The sequence below is a fragment of the Schistocerca serialis genome, chromosome 6, assembly GCF_023864345.2.
Source record: "Schistocerca serialis cubense isolate TAMUIC-IGC-003099 chromosome 6, iqSchSeri2.2, whole genome shotgun sequence".
NCBI classification, from domain to species: Eukaryota; Metazoa; Arthropoda; class Insecta; order Orthoptera; family Acrididae; genus Schistocerca; species Schistocerca serialis.
This window is the reverse complement of record NC_064643.1, coordinates 460,562,903-460,590,582: the sequence shown is the minus strand read 5'-3', so window position 1 is coordinate 460,590,582 and position 27,680 is coordinate 460,562,903. Positions and strand designations below refer to the sequence as shown.

Sequence of the window (27,680 nt, the reverse complement as noted above, 5' to 3'; positions counted from 1 at the left end):
ATCTTACATCCTTTCTCAAATAATATCTTTGCGGAGTCGTGTTTGGTTCACACTCACAGTTTGCATATGTAGTTGATGGCGCCATTTTGGCGGTGTGTTTGTTAGTTGTTGTAAAGGAATTGTGAAACTCTTCGAAGATGGTATGTTGGGAAATATGCAAATAATGTTTCAAGTTATAATTTGTATCCAAGCATAATCTATTTTTTAAAACTATGTATTGTATGGAGTGACGATTTCATTTCTACAAATGCCGGGCGACGCGGTGCAACATGATTTCCATCCGCTATGCTGTATTGTTGTGATATACAACTTTGACAAAAAAAACTTACGTTGTCGTCATCTTCGTCAAGAATTTGGCTCAGACACCGAATGCACTACATAATTGTAGCAAAAGTCTATGATTTATTAGGCTAACAGGGTTTAACCATGACAAATCAAACAAGTGCTGCAACATGACCCTCTTACATTTATCTGATATTAAGTATGCATGTAGTATTCGTAAATAGTAACACAAAACCATTTTTTCCTCATTTTTCTGACAAAATATTACGTAATATTATTTGCTGAATGTGTAAAAAAAATATTTTTTGTTTGCGGTACGATATCGTTTTGATAACAGCTTATGTTCTAAGCAAATGAGAATAATGAAATTAAGTTCATTTGTACGCCATTTTAAAGTACATTTTGATAAATTGCATTCATAAAATTCTCGGAGAAATATATTTGAAAGATACTGTTTACTTCTACAAATTCTGGAAGTTTCGTTTGGGGATGAACGTTGGTTTACTGTCAAAAGTAATTTTATGTTTAAAGTGGTGTTGTAAAACACCTTTAAAACTTTATTTATTGTAAATAGTAGTCCTACATCTCATTAGTTACTTCATTGTACAGCCAAATGTGAGCATCAATATAATATAGGTTAGAATAGATGAATAAAATATTTGCTTTAAGTGTGTTGGATTTAAAAAACTTCATACAGCAAAATACAAGAGATGTCGCAAAAACCAGTTATTAGTTCTTGTTACTGATTTGAGTTATATCTAATTCATCATGCTTCTTTGCAGTTAGTTGCTTGCACATCACCATTTCTCCATGGGATAATGTGTGTGTTCCTCATATAGCAGTTTGAGGCTTCAAGATTGCCTTTAGTTCCCAGTTATGTACATGAAGAATGTCTGTATAACCATGGGAAATTAAAGACATGGACGGTCCCTCATGTATATAAGACATTAACTGTGATTTAATCCTTTACCTATTTTTTTCCAATTACCAGTGTCCATTATATTCACAAGTAACATCTCTAGAAACAGTCACAGAAATCCTGCTACTTTTTTAATTTTTTTATTTATTTATTTTGCCAAATTCAAAACATTTAAACATGACATTCCTTTGTGCCCAGTCAATTATCTGCCTTCCCAAAAGGATTGAAAAATAATCTTAAAGCAGCTGGGTTCTTTGAGATTTGTGATTTGTCTGAGAATTACACATTTGTTGTAAAAGGTGGTGATCTTTACCATTTTAGAAACACACAAACAATAATTAATCCCTTTGTAACTTACTAGAAGGATGGTGACACACCTGAGCACACAAGTCTTATCGTAACAGAATACCTCACAGATGACACTGTTGCTGTGCACCTATTGCGATCCTACATGATTCTTTCTGATCAAAATATTTAATTAAAAAAAGTAAAATATATTACTCTCCTGACAGAGGCAGCTCAGTATAAGACTAGAAAAAAATAAACCATGGCTGTTCCATTTTGAAGCCCAGTGGCATTTTTCACCCTGCTCTCATGGTAAAGGAGTTAGCGATGGTATTGCTGGAACAGTTACGTGTCTGCGTGCCCAAATACTCCGGCCATCCTGATTTAGTTTTTCCGTGATTTCCCTAAATCGTTTCAGGCGAATGCCGAGATGGTTCCTTTGAAAGGGCAAGGCCGATTTCCTTCCCTAACCCAAGCTTGCGCTCCGTCTCTAATGACCTCGTTGTCGACGGGATGTTGAACACTAACCACCACCACCAGTGCCCATATACTGATCAAATCATGGCACTCGAACAATTGTGTTTGCCATTGATAATGTTGAGTGGATAAATTTCAAGTATACCACTATGGAAGATCGTGAAAATGAAGAATTGACTCTTTTAAGAGATTTGAGAAATGTTGCAAAATTACAGGAACACAAAATGTCTTCATCTTAATTCCCCTAAGCAAGACCAGGATTATAAAGTGTAATTGAACAGGTGACAGCTGTTGTCAGTGACCCTGTATCATTGGATGATATTAAAGGATATATTGCTTGGAAGACCGTGAACACTGATGGTTAGCCTGTGTAGTTAGAAAGAATTAGGTAAAAGATTGAATCACAGTTGCTCCCTACATCTAGAGGGACCATCCATATCTTTCACCCTTTCCAGTTCTTTCTGTAAGCAGCAGGGAATTTTGAACACTGAAATTTCAACTAATCGAACATATGCATTACCCTATGCGTAAAAGCTGATGTGCAACAAACTGACTGGCTAGAAGCATGACAAACTGAACTGTTCTGGCTCATCTGATTTTGGGCCTATCTTTGGTACTCAGCTGTAGGGTGAAGGCTCTAGTTTTGGCCACTACCCCACTTATGGCCACCTTGATGTCAAAGGTTAATTTTTAAGCTTCTCTGGAATACCAGCCAGTTCTAACATAGATTATTATAAACTTAATTTTATTTAAATAGGCTTATTAAAATATTTCTGGTATTTTTATATCAATATATACCTCATTGTTAGTATTGTTTTGGCATATCATACTAATTTACCTATGCTTGTCAGATACAAAATATGCCATAGGCACTATTCAATTATACAACATTCTTTAACTCCATCTTTGTGAATTATTGATAGGAAAATGAGTCAACCACAGAATAAGAGGTTTCAGTATTCTCCCAGCAAAGTTAAAGATGCTCTAAAGGCTATTGATGAGGAATGGAAGTTGCTACTGCAGCTGCAAGCAAGTTGTACAAAGTTCCAAGGACAACATTAAGAAACAAAATTTTTGGTGTACCTCCACAAGAATCTACAGGGCACTGTGGTCCACATTCTGTCTTACTAGAACGTTTTGAACTGTTGTAGCATGGGATTTCCAGTTACTAAAGAAAATCTCTGTGCATCTGTGCAAAACCTTATTGAGAGTTCAGATATGGAAAGTTATAAGGCTACATTTATTAACAATCGACCTGAAAAAAAGTGGTATTACGTATTTCTTAAGAGACACAAGGTTCTGTCACAAAAACATGCAGAATATGTCAATAGGGCTAGAGGTTCTGTTACAGAAGAGAAAATAAGAATCTGGTTTCACAAAGTATCCTGCACTTTAAATGATATGGATGCGTTAAATCACCTAAATAGAATTTTTAATATGGATGAAACTTCTGTCTTTCTGGCTCCTAAAGAGGAATTAATCATAGGTCCTCGTTGCCGTCATGTTTATGATGAGTCGTGTAACTCTGACAAAGATAACTTTGCTACATTGTTTGCAGTGAATGCTGCTGGAAAATTTGCTCCTCCCTTAACAATGCCAATTCTACGCACATCTTGCAACAATTAGATGTAGCTGTCTTTGGACCTATGAAAAAAATGTGGTAGAAGATTGTTCAGAAATGGCATTTTGAACATAATGGCACTGAAATTTCAAAATCTGATGTACCTTCTGTTCTGTCACAAATTATTACAGAATCTAAAATGGTGGCAAATATTTGTGCTGGTTTCAGGGCAACTGGTCTGTTTGCATTTAATGTGAACAATGTAGATTACAGCAAGATAGTTGTTTGTAGTATACCAACCTCACCACAGTTCAGACAAATGAGAAGCTTCAGAGACATTTCATATATAGAAAAGCAAATTGATCCTGTCCTTCTAGATGAGTTCAGAGCAACCAAGAGAAGGAATCGTGAGTGGGAAGGAAATCAAGAAGCATTATTATTTTTCAAGTTCTGGAGAAAAATAGCTGATGACATTGACAGATAGCATAGTGCCTCCCTCTGAAGATAATCCAACAGAGAATCTATCACAAAACACAGACAGGCTTAATCCTTCATCCATTCAAAATGTTGATAATATTGATATATATCTTCAACACACAGCAGCATTTTACAAAATTCAGATATTCCTTCGACACCCACCAACAGTCTTATTCCTGCAGATATAGCAACAACCCCCAGTAGTATTTCACATAATTCAGGTACTCTTAACATCCAACCATAGTCCATCTTCAGTGCGTATCCAAGTGATGCCACCAAAATCATTAGCAACAGTTTTTGAAAGTGTCATCACTTGGCCAGAACCCAAACAAGGCACAAAGAGAAAGAAAGAACACACACCCACTGTTGTGACTATTGACAAGTGGGTGGAATATCATGAACTGAAGGAAAAAGAGAAGCAGGGGAAGGAGCAGGAAAAAAGGAAGAGAAACGCTATGAAGGAGTTAAAAGTCCAAAGAGAAGCACTTGGCAGTATCTCGTGTAAAAAATGGGAAAACAAGAAACAGACAAGAGTTAAGTGATAGGCCAACAAGGTCTTCAGAGGAAGAAGAATGGACGGACAGTGGAAGCAGTTTAGATGACTACGTAAGAGATGAAGGTGAAATACCAGAAAATGTGAAACTGTCTTTGATAATTTGAAAGTAGTGGACTTTATTTTGGTAAAATTTAGTTAAACAGGAAATATAACGAGCTGCAATTTTTAAGTACATATGTGTAATTTTGATAGTGCTTTTTGATTCTGAATATGAAATTCAGTGCCTAAAAAGTTCTAATGTTCAGAAAACTTGTTTCGAATACACTGAAAATGATGTTTCAACTATAACGGGTGAAGATATTACAGGAAATTTGCCACAACCAGTCTCGATGCCAGGAGGACATTCATTAAAAACAAAGTTTCCTGTTTCCATTGATACTCGTGAGAAATAAACTTGTCTGGCACTTGTTTCTGTAATTATTGGGACAATACTTTGCCTAATGATTTTTTTTTCTGTTCATTCAGTTGCTGTACCTTTGATGTATGTTTGTTGTCTTATATACTTGTATAAAGCACAAATTACTTTCTGGCACATGGATTGATAATTATTTTAGCCATAGTTTTATTATAATATGAAGTGGCCATAAGTGGAGAAACAACTGGCCATAGGTAGGGTTAACATGGCCAAAACCGGGGACATGCGCCATTTATTTTTCAGTATTTTTTCTGCTTTTGTTATACAACTTACAATATTTGTTTTTACGTGGTTGTAATATGTAGACTTTGAAGCAATAGATATGATTTTTTTGAAGTAATTTGTATAATTTCTTCCTATACTAAAAATGTGATGTATCTCAAATTGCCCTTAATGTGGCAATAACTGGGGTCTGGACCTTACTGATCTCTCCCTCCCCCCCCCCCCCCCCCTCCAATGTTGTGCAGCTTCTTTTTTTAATTTGACATTGATAAATAATAAGTTATTTTATTTTGTTGGCCACGTGCAGTTATGCAACACACAGCTGATGAGAAGTAGGTCTAAACTTAAAACAGATTAATTTTTAAAGCTGTTTCATTGCACACTCTTACACTTCAAATTACTTTAGATAGTGACCACATGCACATTCAGAGTTGAAACTCTCATTATGTGTAGAGAAAAAGAGTATCTTAGGCTTACATTTCTGGTTCCAAAATTCAATAATGTTTTCATAAAAATAGAATATTTGTTTTCAGCTGATTATGTTTATCATTTGAATATAAAGTTCCTTCCAGTGAACTCAATTTCATTATTGTAGCTTACTTAAAACACAAGTTGTGAACAAATCAATATTATTCCGCAAGGCAAAAAATTCGTTTCCTCACCCCACTCATTGCTCGGCAACCTTTTGTCAGAAAATGTGAAAAAATTCTCACATTACTGTATGTGAATGCTACGGTTGAGCTTCATTTCAAGTTAAATCCAATAGGGTAAGGTTAGAAATATTTTTAATTTGTTGATTTTACATGGAATGACCCAATAGTTAAGTTGAATGGTTACCCTGGTGGGTCCAGCAAACCGTATACTAAATGAATGAAATTTAGAAGAAAATGTTATATATTTGGAGTTTTGTTGACATGAAATTTTGTTTTGTGTCCTTACTCATTGCTGGAAATGTATGTTACGTAACTTTTGTTATAGACGATCGGGAAAAATAATAAGATGCTTCAGCATATCAACTACAGGGTCAGAATTATATTGCAAGACTCCAGGACTTTTATTGGAACGTTCAAAGGTAAGTGGAGCTCTGCATACAGTCTGGTTGTGCTCGGCATCTGCATCCAGAAACATTGAAACTCACTTTGTAACGGCAAACTACATTTGAATGTAAAAGTGGAGGAAAGCTCCAACTTTGGCTATTGTGCCAATTGTGGCCACTTTGATGTAACTGCTGAATTTTGAAGTTTCTTTTGAATACCAACCAACCCAGTTCTAGCCTCTTACAAAAATTATTACAAGTGTTATTCAGTTGTGTTGAGAAGCATTTCTTTTTGTTTGGAGTCTCAATTTTGTGAAAATATTTGATGTGAAGTTTTGCTTTCTGTAACATACAGTCATACTTTACTTGTTTAAACAGAACCTCAGAAGATACATAATTTTTTGAAAGATATGGCTAAAAAGTTAAAATATAAGAACATATTGTTAGACTTCTGTGGCAATTAACAGACCAATATTTAGTACTCGTTCTCTGTTATGACCATGCATGTTGCTGAAAGTACATGTGTATCCTTTTTTTGGCCACATTTATTAATAAATTAATGGCCACATAGTAAACTGATATAAACATCTATAGTGCGGACTTGGCCTACGACATAACTAGGCTAAATAAAAGTTAAAAAAAATTGAAATGATCTTTATACCTACATAGATATAATTTATATTGTCTGGGCATTTCTCAAAATTGTTAATGCTCATAATATAATAAAATGTGCAATGGGAACTATAAAAATATTTTAACTCAAGGTATTTGTGCAATATTTATAGGAATATTAAGTCATCCAAAGGATAAGACTTCAGTATTCTCCCAGCAATGTTAAAGATGTGCTAAAGGCTATTGGGTAGGAAATGAAAGTTGGTATAGCAAGCAAATTGCACTGTACCCCAATTACAACATTAAGAAATACAATTCTTGTGTATTTTCACAAGAATTCGCTGGGCACTTTGGCCCAGATTGTCCTAAGAAACAAAATTGAAAAAGGTTGATGGCCTGAGTTTCAACTCTTTCATCAGGTTTCCACTAGCTGAGGAAAATCTCTATGTATGTGCAGAAACTTAGTGCTAGGACAGATTTGACAAGTTGTAAGACTGCATTTTCAAACAATCTATCTGGAAAAAATATTATTAATTTCTTAAGAGACAGAGTTTTCCTCAAAACATGCTGAATTTGTTAATAGGACAAGAGCTTCTGATACACAGAAAGTAACTGAAACTAACGATGTGTTAAATGGTCCTGACAGTTTTTGGTGTGAATGAAACATTTTTTTACTTTGATACTCACAGGTCCGTGAATGCTGGTGGAATATTTGCACGTCCTGTAGGAAATAACTGTAAAGTACAAAAGAATTCCAGCAGCATTAATGAAAATAGTCCTTCAAATTGACACTTTGGAGAAACAGAAAATGGATGAATATCAGATGAAAGTTTCTTTCAGTACATAACAAATATATTTGTCCATTCTTGAAAAAAAAAATCCTTGACCTATTATAATATTTTTAGGTAAAGACAGCTCTCATTTGACACTTAATTTGAGCAGATATTGTCACGAAAACAAGAGCATGCTAGCTGCTCTTTATCCCCTTTCTACAAATCTTGAAACCACTAGATGTAGCAGTCTTTGGAGCAATCAAGAAAATGTGGAAGAAGTGTGTTCAGAAATGTTCATGACAATAAGAGCATTAAAATTTCAAAATCTGATGTACTTACTGTTTTCACATTGTTTCAGAACCCAAAGAGGTGGGAAATATGTGTACTGGTTTCTGTGTAAGTGATCCGTTTCCATTTAATGCAGAGATTGTGGATAGTTGTTGGTATTACACCAGCCCCAACTGCAGAGATCTATCAAATGTCTCTTGTGTATGTCGAAAAGCAAATTGATGCTTTTTTCTGCACACTTCAGAGAATTAAGGTACTTAAAAGAATATCCAGTCTTTAATGAATATTCGATTGGTGCCACCAAATTCACTAGCAACATTTTCTGAAAATGGTATGATATGGCAAGAACCCAAGCAAGGAGGCAGAGATAGAGAGAGAGAGTACACACCCATTCTTATGATTAGTGAAAAGTGTGTGTTTCATGAATTTAAAGAAAGAGAGAAGTTGGAGGAGCAGCCTGAAAGGGAGGAGGGGGGGGGGGGAGAAAACAAAAGCTGTGAAGGAATCAGTCGAAAGAGGAGCAGGTCAAAAAGTTTTGAGGAAGGGTGGACAGGCAGTGGAAGCAGTTTAGAGACGTAGAACATGATGAAATGCATGTGAGAACTAGGAAGAATGGGTCGTAGTCAAGAAAAGAAGTAACTGGTGGCTTGACCATCTCGGAAAAATTTGATATTTACTGGGTGGATTCCCTAATGTGGAGTTGACTCAAAAATATTTTTTAAAACATTTATTTTGTATCATTTAGAAATTGTGGGCATTTTTGTTTCAGTCTGCAAGTATTTTTTGCATTCGCAAGCATCTGTGTTTTTATTATTCAGTGATAGGTTGCACTAGGCCTTTCAAACAAAAAGCATTTAGTTCAGCACACTCTGGCCTACAAATTGAAACCATTATCGCGTAGCTGTATGTATTCCTTAACTCTGCTAAGGGAGGTAAACACCACAAAAATTTATCCCAGAGGGCATGAACAATAATTTACATATTTCAAACCTTACTGGTAATATGTTTCATACAATGGCTCAATCCAAATGAAGTGGTCCAATAAAAATTAAGTTGGTTTCTTGACCATTTTAAATATGTTAATTTTTTATATGTGATTACCCTATAATTGAGAAGTTCAAAACAGTTTTTAAAAAATTTTACCCTTCACCTTTACTGAATGGCGGCCATTTTAGTTTGTAAGCGTGCAATGATGTTTCAGTTTAGAGATGTTCGCAAAAATATTACTATCTCTGCACTAGGTTAAGTTACAACATTGCAATTGGCATGATTGTTTTTAGAAAAGTGTCCTCTACAACATTGTTTATTACACAAAATACCCTAAATTCAAAAATGACCTCCAAAGTTTGGTATCCAAATTTTCAAAAACCCACTTTTTAGGCCCAAAAATAACAAACAGCAGGGAGTGATTTATGACAGTTTATTTCTTCCTGTAGTTAGATATCATACACTACTAGTCTGATACAGAGCAAGAACACTTAAAAATGTTTCCTTAATTTTTATGAATTTTTGAAATTTGAAAATTTTCATTTTTTGTAAAGTTTGGGGTTGGTTATCTGAAGTGGAACTGAATATAAAAATATGTTTTTTGCACAGTTTGTACACCTATATGATAGCAACGTACTGTATAAATTTCAACATTGGTATCTCACTGTGAACAGAGATAACGAATTTTTGAAAATGAGGAGATAATTCACATTACTCTACAACTGATCTTATGGCTCTTGCCTATTCATGTGTGATATTGGCAGGATATAATCAATTATTATTGAAGTAAGGCAGTGAATTATATACAAAAAGTGGAAACATCATTGAAATTAACATTTATATTATTTTGACATACTTTAAATATTTTCAATTAACGTCCTTTGAGATGTTAACTTCCTAAACCTGGTGGCGAATGTTAAGAACACTTCTTTCTTCAGGCGGCTTCTGTGATATAGAATAAGAGTTTCCTTAAAAAAATTCTTCATTGGTATCCAAACTTTGTCACTAGTAGATTTCTTGACTGATGGTCTTGGTCCAGCAGGGTGGTAAAAATGCCCAAAAAAAATCATTGTTTTCCAAACTTATTCTTTCAGCCTCTGCAAGGCACCACTGTTCATCATACACACATGCCACTATGTCATTCAATGTTAAAAACAGAGATGTAATTTTACTGGCACAATGATCCTCATAAATTTCGGTTTCTGATGTTACATAGCATCAAACTAAGTTTTCTGCAATGCCAAGGAATTTGTGAAAATGCCTTGTTCCTTTTTAAGTTATTAGTTAAAGATTCCAAGTACTCTCCTTGAGATTTAACCACTGTTATCATTTCTGCCCTGTCAGTTGTGACTCACTGTTTGAAGGTCTTGCATTTCCTCATCATATACATGAAACAATTCAGTAATGGTTTCCTTACTGGAGCATTTATTACACAAACGCATCATGCAGTCATAACTGTTGTCTTTAACTGTTGTCACAGACCATTATATCTAGTAACTCATCGTAGTTAAGGTCACCGAGTTATGCACGTGCAATCATCAGTTTGACATTTTGATGGTATAAACAAACACATACGGGGTGTGTCCCTGAGGATCCAGCCAAAATACACCAGTTATGGTGGAGGTCACAAAATTTTGACCTTCCAATTTTGCATTCAGGATGAGAATTTTTGAAAGCTACATAAAGTTCATTTAAATTTGACAGCGCTAGTCGTTTCTACTTTGTTACTTTAACTCCATTTATAACAACTCTTTAGCTGTCTTTGCAACCTGGGCACATTCTACTGTTATCATCTTCAAAAAACTGCTGGATCTTTTTGTTTCGTCACTTATACCTATTCCTTTCTTCTTTCCTAAAACTGGAAGAATGCCTTGCTCTTTCACTAATTTTCAGTTTAGTTTAACCAAACGATGAGAAACCCTAGAATTCATGAGCTATTTTTCTCCTGACCATGAGTAAGGGAGCAAACTTAAAATTTTAACTTTTTCCTATTTAGATGTCACTGAACATTTAATTTTTAATTTCTCTATTAAGCTCAAATATTCAGTGTCAGATGATGCTGGTGGTAGGTTTTCTTCTTCTTTAGAAATTATGTTGGTATCTGTATTATTAAAGCAAGATTCCAAGTCTCTTCTAATTTTGTCTGAAATTTGTTGTACCTTATTTTCAATAGTTGCTTTTCTTTTCCTGCTACTTAATTTTATTATTTTCGAAGCAGGAGATATCCCCAGCTTAGAACAAGTAAAATCCAATATGTTAACAGCTTCCACATTACAAATATAAATGTCATTAACAAGGTTACATGATTCTGGTTCCCGATTCACAGCAGATATTTTTGAGTAACAATTTGGGTACAGGGAATTTCCTGGAATGACATTACGTTTCACTTGGGAAGCTGTTTCACATAACAAGGACAAATGTTTAAGTTTTATTTCCCCCAAACCTTTTTTGTCTAACTTCATCAAACTCATTGACATTTTTCAAGTTTTTTGAAACTGAACCATAAACTGTTTTGTGACACACTTCACTTGCTATATCTCCAACAGAGCTCTGTTCATCCATGTTATTGCATTCCAGTTAATCTCTCAAAATTAATTACAAATTACACACAGAACAAAGCACATAACACATCCTACACTCTCGATAAAGTATGTACATCCACTCTGACAGAGGTTTCAGAACAGACTGACTACGACAATGCCTCACCTAGCAATAATGTACTTCTTTATTGGCAATAAACCTAAACGTAAATGGGCATTTTTATTACCAAAGAACAAAAGCGAAAGCTCCTGTTGTTTAATATTGCATTATTTAAAATAAATAAACTAAATGAACATTAGGTGATTGTGTTAACTAAATATATGTTACAATTAAATTTTATTACAATGAAACAATAAGCCATTTAAATAGGCAACAGCCATAAGATCAGTTGTAGAGTAATGTGAATTATTTCGTCATTTTCAAAAATTCATATCTTTGTTCACGGTCAGGTATCAATGTTGAAATTTTTACAGTGCATTGCTATCATATAGGTGTACAAACTGTGCAAAAAAACATATTTTTATATTCAGTTCCCCCCCTGAAACTTCAAAAAAAAAAAAGAAAATTTTCAAATTTCAAAAATTCATAAAAAATTAAGGAAACATCTGTTACGTGTTCTTGCTGTACATGAGATTAGAAGTGTATGATATCTAACTAGAGGAAAAAAATACACACTCATAAATCACTCCTTGTTTGTTATTTTTGAGCCTAAAAAGTGGACTTTTGAAAATTTGGATACCAAATTTTAGAGGTCATTTTCACTAGTTATTTTTGAATTTAGGGTATTTTGTGTAATAGGCAATGTTGTAGAGGGCACTTCTCTGAAAACAATAATGTCAATTGCAATGTTTTAACTTAACCCAGTGCAGGGATATTCAAATGTCTCCAGGCCGAAAAATAAAAATGGCCACCATCCAGTAAAGGTGCTAGATAAATTATTTTTTAAAAAAAACTGTTTGAACTTCTCAAGTATAGAGCAATCATGTATAAAAAATTTAAAATATTTAAAAATGGTCAAGCAACCATCACTGGACCACTTCATATGGATTGACCCCAATAGATTTGTAAAAATTCACGTAAACAACAACAAAATATTAACATTAAATGTGACGACTGCAGCTAACCATTGCCCCATTAGGGTATAAAATTTCAATAGTTGGTGATTCAACTTTGGTTTAACCTCCTTTTAATTTTCTTGGTATTTCTTGTGAAACAGTTCTTGCCAACTCTCAGGCACAACCGTACATAGTATGCTAAATGCATCCACACTGTTTGCACTGGAGGTTTTCGTGGGCTGCAGACTGCACACCTTCTGGATGAAAGTCCGAATTTGAGAACTGCTACATTTCATTCTCCTTGTGCACAGTGAACATATTTTTTACATAGTAGTCTAAAAGTGAAAGTACAGTATCATCCACCATTTCTTGCTCTTCGTTCCTGTAGCATAGTCTTTTTGACTTCAGTCAATCAAAATTATCCACATAGCTCATACTGGAATTGCAATCTTTCAACATGTGAGGGCAAGTAATATTGGTTATTGTTCCGTCTTTCATCCTACAGCTTACTATGGACACATTTCATGGTGTGTGACATGTAGAAATCATATTCATTGCCCTCTTATCTTTCCACCTACAGATAATTAGTCCATCAGTGCTTATTGTGTAATCGAATTACCCTTTCTCAAGTTCCTTTTCCTCTGCGAGTTTTGGCATGTCTGTAAAGACCCTTTGAAGTTACGGAAGTTACCGGTATCAAATATTGACAGTTCAGCGATCTTGGAAAATGCCAAGGTTATTCGGGCTTGTTTGTAGAATCTGAAGACGACAGTTTGATGCTGAAAATATAGAATACAAACAGTGTGTGACAAGAAAGGATGGAAATGGTGACTATCACAAAACTATGAGAAAGTGTTGGTAGCAAACCATGAAGATCTGAAAACGTGTCATGCTATTGCCAAAGCTCAAGGTAAATTTATGAAAGACAAAGACAAAAAGCAAACCTTGGCAGTTGATGAGCCCTTGGTTATTGTTGACTTACGCGGTTCCTCGTCTGTACGAGGACTGACAGGGTGACTCTTGCCGCCACGAAACCCCTTTTCTTTGTGGAACACGTTGATGACAAGTTTGAAGTTGAGTCCTTAACCAGGAAGATATCTGGCTCCCTCCTTGTAAAGACAATTTCAGCCAGTCAGTCAGCCTTCCTCCCAACCATTTAGGATACATCACAGTGAAATCACTCCTCACAAGTCCCTCAGTACGACACAGAATATAATTTTCCATAGGGACCTTCTCCTCCAGTCGGATGATGAACTTAGGACTAATCTGGAATGATGTGTTGATTTCCTCTAGTGTGCCCAGAGAGGCCCTAAAGACCATCATGTAGACACTGCTGCTTTCGTTCTGGCATTTGAGAGAGTACCCTGCCCACCTGCATGTTTTGCTTCCATTCCCTCAAGTTCGGCCACATGCCTTTGCGATGCAGTGCCACTCCAATTTGTGGTGGCCGGCCACCCTCTCAAAGTCGGCAGCCCTTGCACCATACCACTAACTATGTAAACTGGTCTCATTCTCTGTCTCACCAGTGTCCAATATATACAAAGGAAAAAAGAATTCAGGAAATAAAGATTCTTGACTGTCTTAGGTTCTTTGAAGTCCACAAGAATTTTGACAGGCTTCACCCTGTGCATCTCTCCTCTACCTTTGCCTCAGTTATGTCTTTCTCTCCTCCCCCTCCTCTTCCTTACCCCTATCCTGTCTCTTCCCTTTCCTACCCCCTGCAGCTCCAGTCTCCCCTCCCTCCTCCCCCCCCCCCTCCTTGTAACGCCTCCCTCTGGTGTTTTTGAAATATGAAACCTGCAACCTCAGGTGACCTATGCTCGATGGTCCCCCAACCCAATGCTGCTCGCTCACTGTTCAATCCCGACATTGCCGCTCCTTATTCCGTTATTGATAATGCCTCCTCCCTCCCTCCCTCCCTAGGGTGAAGAAGTGGCTGCACAAGTTAAAGGACGAGAAGGCAACGTCCCCTCCTCCTCATTCCAAATCGGAGTCACTTTCCCCCTGCGGGTCCGGGGATTAGAATGGGCCTGAGGTATTCCTGCCTGTTGTAAGAGGTGACTAAAATAAGTCTCACACATTTTGGCCTGTACATGATGGTCCCCTGTAGGGTTTGACCTCCATTTTGCAAAATTTTCCCAAAGAGCGAGCCAGTTGGGGAAAGGTGCTTCACATGGTGCATAGTGTCCATCATGCACTGAGAGTTCTTGCATCTCCGTCAACGTGGACCTGCACTGCGGCTGATTCTCCAGTTGTTAGGTGAGATCACCCTCCTAGGTGCGTTTTCCTTCATCCTCTGTGCAGTATCGCTTTCTGCGCTGTCGACAATAATGGACTTCATTTGCACCTGATATCCAGCACGGTAGCCAATCCGTTGTAGTGGAGCCACCATGTACCCTGTTGGTTGTAGCTCCTTGATAATAAAGGGATCACTGTGCTGATGCCTGCGCTATTAACTCCACACGTATTTCAAGGAGTAGATGCCTGTCACCCTGGGGCATCAGGACTCGTGGCAATGGCCATACTGCCAGGTGGCCTTCTCTGCAGCTGGGTGGTGCATGAGAGATATCCAGACAGAAGACCCCCTAAGACCAAGGCAATTGTGGTGGCACCCACACCACTGCTGCCTACCTCTGTGTCAGAACATAAGATGAGAATTCTGGCGTCCGCTGAGGACCTAGATCTCGTCAAACCATCAGACAATGGATATAGCCTGTTCAGGAAATAAGTCTGCGGCAGCAGGTGATCCTGAGGCATAGACTACCTCATTGAGTGTTTCATGCCTTCCCAGTCTCACGATCACATTATCCTCCATTGGAATTGTGGTGGTTTTTTGTTCAGCTTTACACCGGCTTTCTGCATTGTCCTCCAGGACACCTGGTTCCTGGCAATGTGGACCCCTGCCATTTGCAGCTACATGGGATATTACAAGAACCATAGCGAATATAATAGTGTGTCTGGTGGAGATTGCATTTATGTCCTGAACTCTGTGTGTAGTGAACCTGTGCCCCTTCAAACTCTTCTTGAAGCTGTGACTGTCAGTATATGGAAGACGCATGAAATTACTGCATGCAACGTATATCTCCCTCCAGGTGGTGCAGTACCCCTGAACGTATTGGCTGCACTGATTGATAAACTCCCTAAACCTTTCCTACTTTGGGAGATTTTATCGCCTATGCATACTGGCCGTGGCAGAGATTTCGAAAATTTACTGTCCGAACTCGACCTCTGCCTCTTGAATACTGGGGCCGCTACACATTTCAGTGTGGCGCATGGTAGTTATTCGGCCATTGATTTATCAGTTTGCAGCCCAGGACTTCTCCCATCTATCCACTGAAGAGCACATGATGACCTGTGTGGTAGTGACCATTTCCCCAACTTCCTGTTACTCCCCCGCTGTCATGTCCATGGACACCTACCCAAATGGGCTTCTAACAAGGCAGACTGGGTAGCCTTCACCTCTGCTGTCACCGTTGTGTGTGTTTAACCAACCAACCAGACCCAGGTTTTATGGATGGCACCCCATTCTTGTTGGTTATGACCACTGACTCGCTGACATGACTTCCCCTCGGATTCTATATGTCTAACCTGGACTCGAGCCACATGATAATCCAGTGGAATTGCAAAAGATCTTACAGTCACCTATTGCTTCAAGAAACGCCCTTCCTTGATGACCACTCTCCCATGTTTTGTATTTATCGGGCATTCCATTATAACCTTACTGACCTCGATATAGTGTCTGGAGGGGGTTCGTACCAATGTCAGTATAACACGGTTAAAATTAATTGTGACTTCTGACAGTTCAGTATGCAACACATGGAGGGAAGTGTAGTTGCCAATGTGTGTTGAACGCCTCAGCAGGTGTCGATAACACCAGGCCTGCTCTACCTGTCAGCCGCACAAGCTGGCCGATCGGCAATCTTTTATCAAATGATTTTAAGGAAACTATTTAGTAATAAACTCTTGAGTCTCACACATCTTATAACTTTATTCGTTAGCTTCTGGATGAATTACCTACCATTTCGTTAATGGTCATAGTGATTGTGATATTATTAGCTAAACTACTGCAAGAAATTCTGAAACTTTGCACTGAAAAACAGAGGTCGCTATGAATTTGCGTTTGGTGTGTGTTAGGTCATATGTTGAAATTTAAATAGCATATTAAATTATTCTTTAAACCTCGAAGGGTATCACTATCTCAGTCCAATGTCAAAAAAATGGTATTTATGTAAAGGGCTCCATCACCAGTCACCAGTGAAAAGATCAGAATGAAATATTCATCAATCCCTCATGTCTCATAAACGGTCTGAAATATCGACATATGATTTTGGCAAATGATAGCACGCAAAATGAAGAGTTTTTTCCCGACATGATTAATATGTGAAACTTCCATATCGATCATGATATTCAAGCAACTACTGATTTTTAAAAAATGAAATACCGTAATTTTTAGGGACCATCAATAGCGTGCGAAACAGGAATTGCTGTGGGTTTTGCAACAACGTAAGTGAAGAAGCTGCACATTTATTTTTGCACTGAAAATGCACTTGCTTATAACTATTGATATGTCTCGCCCTCAATTACTAGTTTAAAAATATGCTGCTTGTGGATTCTGCCACAGTTTAAACTGCGTTTGAATGATAGTGAGATGTATACCTGTAGACTCTGCTGTGTTCAGGTAAAAGAAGCACATGTTAATGCAACAAGAGAGAAGTAACATAATACTCAAAACTCGACACAGTCCAGCGATGTAAATTTGCAATGACTTCTTTTGTCAGCATTTCACCCTCACTGAGCGTAAATTTCTTTCTGTTTTTGGCAACACTACTTTTCAGCTGGGCCTATATATATTCTCAGTCACATTTAAATGAGAATGGTACATTGTAAGCCTGATTAAATTATACTCTTCAGCATCAACAATTTGTGCGACCTGGTAGCATGGAGATTTTAGCTTGTACACTAACACAAGTTCCATTACCTTTGTGTTACACAGGCTGGGTTTAACTTCATCCAATTGAACATTTGTTTGTATCCAGAGAAAAATAGCCACTTTCCTCCAGTACATTGTAGGAGCTTTATTCATCACAGCCGAGTGCTACTGCATATTGTCAATCACTGTTCTCGAATTCAGAGGAATATTTTAATGTTATCTTTACAGCCGGTGAACGTATTCTCGGCTGACCACTTTTATTGCAAGTCTCATGTTGAGATATGCCTCCCTTTTATTATTAATGCTGCACCAACATGAAACACTTTTTCACGATACCTGATGACTGCAGAACCTTTCAATGCCAGAAAATATCACTTTACAACAAGAGTTAATGGACATCCATGCCTGTAATACGAGCCATCACATGGTACTGTTTATCCACAGCATGGCAGCAGGGGTGCTTTACCAACCGAACTGGGCGGCGTGGTATGGAGAGCCGACTCGCCATTGGTATTACCTGTGCAGTGGCATCATGTCTCCTCTGGTGAGCCAAACATCAAAAGTCACAACTAATTTTAAATGCACTATAGGTACTGGATCTCCCTTCATACCAACCTGGAAACAATGGTGGCATGAATGAGAACAATCTCGGCAATCATCATTCGAAATACCTGCCTACCGGAATACTCCTGCCACCGTACCAGCTTCTCGGGGACTTCAATACACACCACCCCGTATGGGGGAGTGCCGCTTCGATGGTTAGAGGTCTTCTAATTGACCAACTTACTACAGACTTTGATTTTAGTTTCCTCAACGATGGTTCCCCTACCCACTTCAGTGCCACTCTCACCTTTTCTGCAATCGATCTCATAATCTTCTCCCCTGCTCTTGTGGCTTCCCTGGATTGTTCACCACATAATTATTTTTGTGACAGTGACTGCTTCCCTATGAATCTATTGTTTCCCTGCTGCCGACAGTCCCCCACATTGGGCTCTTTGCAGAGTCAGTTGGCCTTTATATATGTTTGCTGTGCACTTCAACACCTCTCTGGGATTGAATTCATGCAAGATGCCCCTGCTGTTCTTCTTCATGCCACTGGCACTGCTATCCTCATGCACAGGTCCCCCTCGTCATCATTCAGTATCGTGGTGAACCTAGGACGTAGCAGTCATTATCCAGGACCGCCGATGAGCACTGCAGTGACTTATTCAGCCTTCAGAGGCCAACCTTGTCACTTTTAAGCACCTCCTTGCTAAGGCTCGTTACTCTAGTAAGCAGAGTAAAAAAAAAGAGCGCTGTGTTTCCTCCCTGGTGATGTGTCTCTCTTCATCAGAGGTGTCATCCATGCATCATAGCCTACTGGGCTGCCAGCGACTATCGACTGTCCAGGGTCTCGTCTTACAGGATGCTCTGTACACTGAACACCTCGCGACACACTTTGTGATAGCATAGAGGTCCTCTTCCTATACTGCTACCACTCTCTGTTAGAAATGCCGATTTAAAAATAGCCCTCTGTTTCAATCCCCACCAAGCCAAATTCTATAATGAACCCTTCACTGAATGGGAATTCTTGCAGGTTCTTACCTCTTCACATGACACGGCCCCCAGGCCCAGATTCCATCCACAACCACAAGATCCAACACTTAGACATTAACCAGAGGGAACATCTCCTCAGGGTCTTTACGTGCATTTGGCTCACAGGTGCTTTCCCCATGCAGTGATGAGAGAGCATAGTTATCCCCATCCTTAAGCCCGGGAAGAATCCTACATCTCTCAACAGCTACCGCCAGACTAGCCTGATGAACACACTTTGTAAACTGCCTGATAGAATGGTCAGTTTCTGATTATGTTGGGTGCTTGAATCTCGGGGCCTTTTACCCACATATCAGTGTGGCTTCTGGGAAGGATGCTCTACAAGTGACCATTTCCTCAGGTTGGAAACAGCAACCCAACTGGCTTTTACTAACTGCCGGCATCTTGTCATAGTGTTCTTTGATCTACATAAGGCTTATGACACAGCTTGGCGCCGTCATTGTTTGTTGCCTTCCATGACTGGGGCTTTTGCAACCCCTTTCAGATTTTTATCTTGAGACTTTTTATCCACTCTTCTGTGTTCGAGTTGGAACTTCACTCAGCACCCCTTGAATCCAGGAGAACAGTCTCCCACAGGGGTCTGTGAGACATCAACGGGCTTGTGACTTCTGTTGGGATTCTGGGTTACCCCAGCGTTGTATGTCTGATTTTCGCTACTGGTGTAGCTCCCACTTTATTTAGGCAACCAGCGCCTAGATGTTGTACTACATTCCCATTTCTTGGGCCTTATTTTTGATAAAAAGCTGATGTGGCTGCCTCATATGCACCACCTAAAGACAACCTGCATGCGGAAGCTTAATGCTTTCTGCCTCCCGACGCGCACACATTGGAGTGCAGATCAAGCTACTCTCCTCCATCTTCATCATGCTCTGGTTTTGTCCAAACTAGATTATGAGTGTCAAGTGTACAGCTCAGTGGCTCCTTCCACTCTGAAACTACTTGACACTGTTCAGCATTACAGACTGCATCTGGCTGTCGGTGCCTTTCGCACTAGTCCTGTCGACAGTCTCCTTGCAGAAGTGGGGATTCTCCTGCTACAAATATGGAGCCAACTCCTGGTTTCTTCACACACACACACACACACACACACACACACACACACACCACGCGTGTGTGTGTGTGTGTGTGTGTGTGTGTGTGTGTGTGTGTGTGTGTGTGTGTGTTGTTGTTGTTGTTGTTGTTGACAAAGGCCTTAATGGCCGAAAGCTTTAATTGTGAGAGTCTTTTTGTGGTGCCTATTGGCAACTCATCATCTCCACTCTATGGTGAGTAGCAACTTTCCTTTTCATTATATTGTTACATTCCATTCTGCATTTTCCATTGTTTGATTCTATTAATGTTAAGTATCTATACTACGAGGGTTGTTTTTTAAGTAAGGGCCGTTTTTATTTTTTTAAAAAGATACAAATACTTTTGTAAAAAAAACTTTTGTTTTCTGATTCTACACACTTTTACCTATTTTTCTACATAGTTGCCTTGTTTATTTAAGCACTTGTCATACTGTACAACAAAGTTTTTAATTCCCTCTTCAAAGAATTCGGCCGCCTGCTCCGACAGCCAAGAGTTCACAGCCGCTTTCACTTCATCGTCATTGAAGCGCTGCCTGCCAAGATGGTGTTTCAGGTACCAGAAAAGGTGAAAATCGCTAGGAGCAAGGTCGGGGCTTGATGGTGCATGGTCCAAAACTTCCCAACCAAAAGAATCAATCAAATCCCGAGTCTTTTGAGAGGTGTGAGGCCTAGCGTTATCGTGCAGGAGCAAAACTCCTTTTGTCAGCATGCCGCGTCTTTTGTTTTGAATTGCTCTGCGGAGCTTCTTTAGAGTTGCACAGTAGGCGTCTGAGTTGATTGTCATTCCTCGTGGCATAAAGTCCACTAGCAAAGCACCGCACCGGTCCCAGAACACAGTTGCCATAATCTTGCGCTTTGACAGCGTCTGTTTGGCTTTGACCTTGACGGGTGAGGTTGTGTGTCACCATTCCATCGATTGTCGCTTGCTTTCGGGAGTGATATGGGATACCCATGTTCCATCTCCAGTGACAATTTGACTCAACATGTCATCCCCTTCTTCCTCGTAACGAATCAAAAAGTCCAATGAAGTGGCAAATCTCTTCCCTTTGTGGTCCTCTGTGAGGAGTCTGGGTGCCCACCGAGAACACAGTTTCTTAAAGTTTAGGTTTTCAGACACAATTTTCTACAAAACCGGTCTTGAAACTTGTGGAAATTCCAAAGAAAGAGTGCAAATTGTGAATCTTCTGTCCTCACGAATCTTTGTTTCCACTGCAGCCACCAAATCAGCAGTGATCACAGAGGGCCGGCCTGAGCGTTCGTCATGGACGTTTTGACGGCCATTGACACACTTTACCTTCACTCATTGCATTCAAGCCATAAACTTCTGTTAACTGACGATGAATTTCTGCTGCTGATAGGCTTCTCGCGGTCAAAAAACGTATCACTGACCGTATCTCACACGCGGCGTGCGATTCAATAATCGTAAACATTATAAAGTAGCACAGCGATGCGTACACGTCAGCTACAGAGCTGCAACTTGCATCAGTGTGAACGGGAAGGATGCCAGCAAGTGGCGCGGTGGCTTGTTGCGGCGTCCGCGCGAACGGCCCTTACTTAAAAAACAACCCTCGTATAAGGATGTAGACAGTGTGACTTGCGGAAGTTCAGGTCGTTCTGGGCAACCTGGACTCATAGTCGAAGTATTGGAGATGACAGCTAGTGATCAGCAGGAAATCCGGGTTAGTCCCAATCCAGCACATTTTTGTGTGTCAGTATTTTTGTGTGTATGTAATACAGCTGATGTCGAGGAATTCACAGTCAGTCAATTAATTTCGAAATTCAAGGCAGTCTTTCATCAACTGACTTAGCTACAGAGAATGTCGAATGGTTGCAGATTATTTTACTCAAAATGTATCACCTGTTTTCTCATCATTGGGCAGCTGCAACTATCATCCCGTAGATTGTATAAGGGAGTTACCTTAGGGAGTTAACTTTCAATCTGTCTTTGTCCCTGTTTGAGACAGCCATAGCTTCTTTCTTGCCTCAACTCATGTTATCCAGATTGGCTTGTATTCCTAGAAACTGTTCATGTAAATTCCCCCCCCCCCCCCCCCCCCCACACACACACACACACACACACACACACACACACACACTAAGAGCCGGAAAAGTCTTTTTACTTGTAGCTTTATTAAATGTTAAATGTCACCGATTTTCTTTTTGTTTTTGGGGAAGATAAAGTGTTGTTCTTCCTTGCAGCTTTTGACAAACATATGAACCTCATACTTGGAGATTGTGAAGAATTTCGTAAGGTGAAACCAAAGAACACAAAGCAAGGTGAACGGGAAGAAAAACGTGTATTAGGCTTTGTTCTATTAAGAGGTGAGAATATAGTGTCGATAACGGTGGAAGGGCCTCCTCCACCAGAGGAAGGACTGCCCAGGGTGCCTATACCAGGAGCTGCACCGGGTCCTGGAGTTGGTAGAGCAGCTGGTAGAGGTGTACCTGCCGGTGCCACAGGTGTTCCTGCAGGTAAGATTATACTTTGGTGAACATCATTTTCACATTTGTAGTGAACACTTATCTCATGCCACTACAAATTCTTGTCATGCTGTGGAGTAATTGAAAGATGCACAGTTTGTGTTACTATTCATTGAAAAGGAACATCATGAAAATTAATATGATAGTAAAATTCAATAATTGTATTTGATAGACCTAATAATTTGTTCTAACCAATGTCAAGTTAATGGGTTAGATGTAGCTTTGAGTTGTAATACATGAATAATTCACCAAGCCATACAAAATTGGTAATTTTTTACATTTTGATTTATCATATCAAAGAAAATTAAATATAACAATTAATAAATTAAATATCACATATTTTGAATTTAGTTCGTAAGATCACAGTTTCATTTGTTTAGCGTGTGGAAAATTGGAACCATAAGCTATTTTAATAAGTTCTGTGTGAAATGAGAAGTGAAACATCTTCAGCCATCTGTTTTGCATGTAATCTATTTATGCAACCAATTCTGACTAGCAGTATACCATCCTTTGGCTCCTTGATCAGTGTAAATTGGGTGGAATTGAATCTCAGGTGCTTTCATAATAGTAGCCAATATTAAATAACTGGTGTCTAGTGGTTTGCACCACACTATCCCTTCGTTCAGCAACCATCAACTGTCGGGACAGTATGTTGTCCTGGTTGAGCATGTATCACTTCTTGGTAGTTTTTCATGCTTAACACATCCATTATGTACAGGGGTACTTGTCAAATTTCAGAAATTTATGAACTGTTGTTTATCATCTTCCACTCTAGTTGAAATAACGCTCTTGAAACTGAGCTTCATCTTCATTCTTCCTTGATTGCCTTCTATGAACTAGAAGTACTCTAATGAGGCCTGTCAAATGCAGTGATTGTTGATTCCAGTCTTCCATATTATTAAATTTTCTTATAATATTTGATTATTTTTTTCAGCTCTTAGTTCCTCAAAAAACTTCAAGTTAGAATTAAAGTCTTCTCCAAGTTTATAAATTAGAATTACAGTCTTCTCCAAGTTTGTGTGACTGAATTCTTTAATTTCTTCATGACTGTAATCATTTATCCTCGTACTTGCCTTTTCCTAACACCATTAGAATCTGAAGGTTTCTGTTTTTAATCCTCATATGAAGTACTCATCATTCAGTATTAACTATTAAAACTGAAATGAATCACTTACACTACTTGCATTACAAAACAGAATGTCTCAAATTAAAGCAGCAGTGTTCACTACCACTAACAATGCACAAAAAAGGAAAATTCTCTGTTTCTTGCTTCAACATTGTTTGCCAACTCATGAGGAATCTAAAACTTAATACACAACATTGGACAAAGCACATCTACTCCCTGTAGCAAGAGGCATTAGCGCATTCTTTCCCTGCATGACTAATCTGAGTTGGGTATAGAATGTGAACTATTCGTATTATCACAATGGTCAGTTAACATTGTCAAACAACACAGAATCCTCCAATACTATAAATTGGTTTTCAGTCTCCCACCAACTTTTTGTGACAATATTAATATCAAAACAATAATTAATACTAAACTAGTGCTTTCATTGCTAAAGATTTCTGTTGGTCCTTGCACATGAGTTGAAGCACCATTGTGGACAGTAGTTCCAGGTGTTAATTTCATCGTTGTGAATTCTCCTGTTAGAGCAACAAAGTAGAAATGTTAATGTTACCACTTTTTTTAGGCTTACAAGGACCAGTACGGGGAGTGGGAGGCCCATCTCAGCAGGTCATGACTCCTGCTGGCAGAGGTGCTCCTGCTGTTTCTGCACCTCCTCAGATGAGACCTCAGCAGCCTGGACCACCAAGAATGCCTGTTGGTGGTCCACCACCTGGCATGATGGGACCACCACCAGGAATGATGGGTAAGATTTTTGTCACAGTGAAATTTGTGCTGTTTACGGAAATCTACTAGGTTTTCAAAATGCAGTTAGTGAGTAAACAGCTTCAGATTATCATGCTTCGTTAAAACACCATAATTTTGTGGAAGATGAGTAGCTCCTGCCTCTCTTAGTGAAAGTATTAGTTGGTGGTGTTTGTGCTTCAGCATTCTCAGTCTACCTGGGGGAGGAGGGGGGGGGGGTTGCAATGTTGAGAGTTATTCTGCCTCACCTATGTTAAATAATGACTAAAGAACAATGAGAAAGCTTTCCTGCTCTTACACAATAGTACACCCATCTAAAGTCTTCTTAAGAGCTGTAATACCAAAAGGTGTGGTGTATAAATATTTTGCTGTGGTACACCACTTGTAGCCTGAGAATCTTGATAATATCAGAGGGCTCTGTCTGTCTAAAACTTGTCTTAGAAATATGCCAGTAATGGATGGTGAATTGAGCCACTGGTAGAGTATGTGTCATGATGGGAATGGGGGGAGACACCTGTGGTAAGGTGATGTGGTGTATCATATGTGCAAGTTATATTGATATATTTAAAATGGGAATAACCAATATATCATATTGAATAGTTACTGGAAAAGTAACAGCTGTTACTTAAGTGTGTGTTTCCCACATTAAGAAAAAGAATGAAGGTACTTATATTCTACTTATCAAGGTTCTCACAACCATAGGCATAGGAACTTTCCCTCATGTACTTGGCTCTTTTAATTTGTAGTTTCTTTGTTAGTTTTCCTTTTCTGCATTATTTTTTCATGTTTTTCCCTTTTCTGTTTAGATTCTATGCTGTTAATTTGTCCTTGTGTTTAATATATAGTCTTATTTCATTTTTTCCTAATTTGGCCATAACACCCACTAAATCTTCTCATTTTTTCCTACTTGGGTTTAGAGCCTTTATTTGCACACCATGATCTCTTCAAAATTAGTTTAACTGATAGTTCACCTACATGGCGTTACCAGAACTTGGATTCTGTCTGATAGTTCTGTTGCTGCTTGTGCCCTGTACCTTTACTTTCTTTATAATCAGTGTTCAGTGGGTTTTTTATCGCTATTGTCCTAGGTTCTATCTTACACTACTACTTCCAGATGGATATATCCTCGAATGGATAATGGGGTTTGCTTCTTACTCTAATAGTGTAAGAAGTACTCTATGAATGAGCAATAGATATATTAGTCATGTTTCTTTCTTGAACACAACATGCTCAGTATTATTGAAGAAATTTGGGTTCTTTGGTGTCCGTAGCATAAACATTTGTTACATCTGTTACTATAGGTTATCCATCTGGAGCTGACTGTAATTTAATTAAAAAGTATTACACCAGACATGTTTCACTTTTATTTATAAAGCATCCTCTGTGGTTATTGGTGTTTCTTTACATATTCTGCTCCTTGCCTCCTTAATAGCAGCCGTTGGCATCGAAAGGCTTCATTTCACATTTTACTTGGCAGTTTTTGCCATTCTGCAGTATTTCCTGCACTGCATTATTTACACTTCACTTTCTTAAATGTAGCCTAACACGAAGAGTTTAAGAAAGTGAAGTGCAAATAATGCAGTGCAGGAAATAATGCAGAATGGCAAAAACTGCCAAGTGCAAATGTGAAATAAAGCCTTTCAACACCAGCCACTACTAGCAAGGAGGGAAGGTGCAGAATATGTAAACAAACACCAATAACCATGGAAGATGCTTTGTAAATTAAAGCGAAACACATCTGATGTAATTCTTTTTAATAAAATAGCAGTCAGCTCAAGGCGGATAACCTATAGTGACAGATTTTAACAGCTGCTGTGGAAGATGGCCATGCAAACAAACGTAACATTAAGTACAGATTCAGATGTGGTGGCATCTTTGAAAAATTTGAAGGAAACATAATTTCAAAGTTAGTATAGTTACTGAAAAACAAATGTTTGTTGGAAAAGGTGCTTGACTGAATGTTGGTGTAAAAACCTGAATAATATGTTTGTGTGTTACTTCAGATTTTAAAATATTGCAGTTAAGACTTAGAGGGTCGTCAAAAAGAAAAAAAAATTCTGTAACCCCAATAATAAAAATGGGGCATAGCTAGTTGTGAGACAGGCAGTTTTGTTAATAAAGTCCGGTTTTAGAGCTGCTTTTAAGGCGTTTGTGACCAGTTTTGTTGAATAAAAATATAGCAAGATAGTCATGGCTACCAGCAGATTTGAAATTCAGGACTCTTTCTTTTTTTTCCATGGCCAGTTTAGATTCTAGCCCTTCATATCGATATATTGCCTGGAAAACTAGCAATCAAGCTTTGTAGACTGCATACAATCACCCTAATTATACAAATATTGTGAAATTCCACATAGAAAATGGTGTGTGTGTGTGTGTGTGTGTGTGTGTGTGTGTGTGTGTGTGTGTGCGCGCACGCGCCTTTCCAAAGCCCCAGCTCGCAGAAACTACACTACTTTCTCTACATTTTGACTGTTGGAGGTAACGTTTGTTCAGCACTGTGCTTCAATAAGTCAGCCCTTTTAATTGGGTAAGCATACAACATTTGATTGTGGGATGAAATATGTAGACAGTGGTGAAAAATTTGTACGGTAAGTGCAAAATGTTATTAACAATGATTACATGAACATTATGGAAAAATATGTGGTTTCAAAAGACATGTCTTCCACTTTTTCTTGAAGATGTGGAAGAGAGACAAAATGTACAGACTGTTGGTAGATTGCATGTGGGGGTAATTTGTCTTACTTCATTTCCTCTGTATTTTCTTTCTTAATTATGTTTAAAACTCTGCACAAATCATTTTTAGAAACCTGCCATAATGATTGTATGAAGGCTGTCCAGTATAAAGGCATAGTTAGAATGGCCTGGTTTCTCGTGCCATGAGCATTTCCAGTCTGATGTGACTTGCATATAAATAAAATGCCTCAGTAAATGTGGATGTATTTTCAGAGAAATTTTTATATTAGGCTGCTGAGGAGATATTTATCATCCACTTCAATTTTCTTTCTTGTAGGAATGCCTCCTGGAATGGCGATGGGAAGAGGTGGACCAATGGGCCCTCCAGGTATGAGAGGACCACCTCCAGGAATGATGCGTGGAGGTCCTCCAAGGCCACCTTATTGAGGTCCATTACTTAAGAGGATTGAGACAAACTGTGATTTGTGAGCGCATTCACATTTGTAACTTGATACATGCCATTCTTTTATCCTTCATACTCAGTAACTTTTGCAAATAAAGCAGTTTAATAAGATAA

The 27,680-nt window shown here is 38.5% G+C and overlaps 1 protein-coding gene across 1 annotated transcript; it reads left to right on the top strand.

Annotated features, from left to right (window-relative positions):
- LOC126484469 (small nuclear ribonucleoprotein-associated protein B) lies at positions 1-27,680 on the top strand. The gene is made up of 5 exons (XM_050107996.1): positions 1-140; positions 6,173-6,266; positions 22,279-22,551; positions 24,252-24,431; positions 27,441-27,680. The coding sequence occupies exons 1-5, from the start codon at positions 138-140 to the stop codon at positions 27,548-27,550; spliced, it is 660 nt and encodes a 219-aa protein (XP_049963953.1). The 5' UTR covers positions 1-137; the 3' UTR covers positions 27,551-27,680.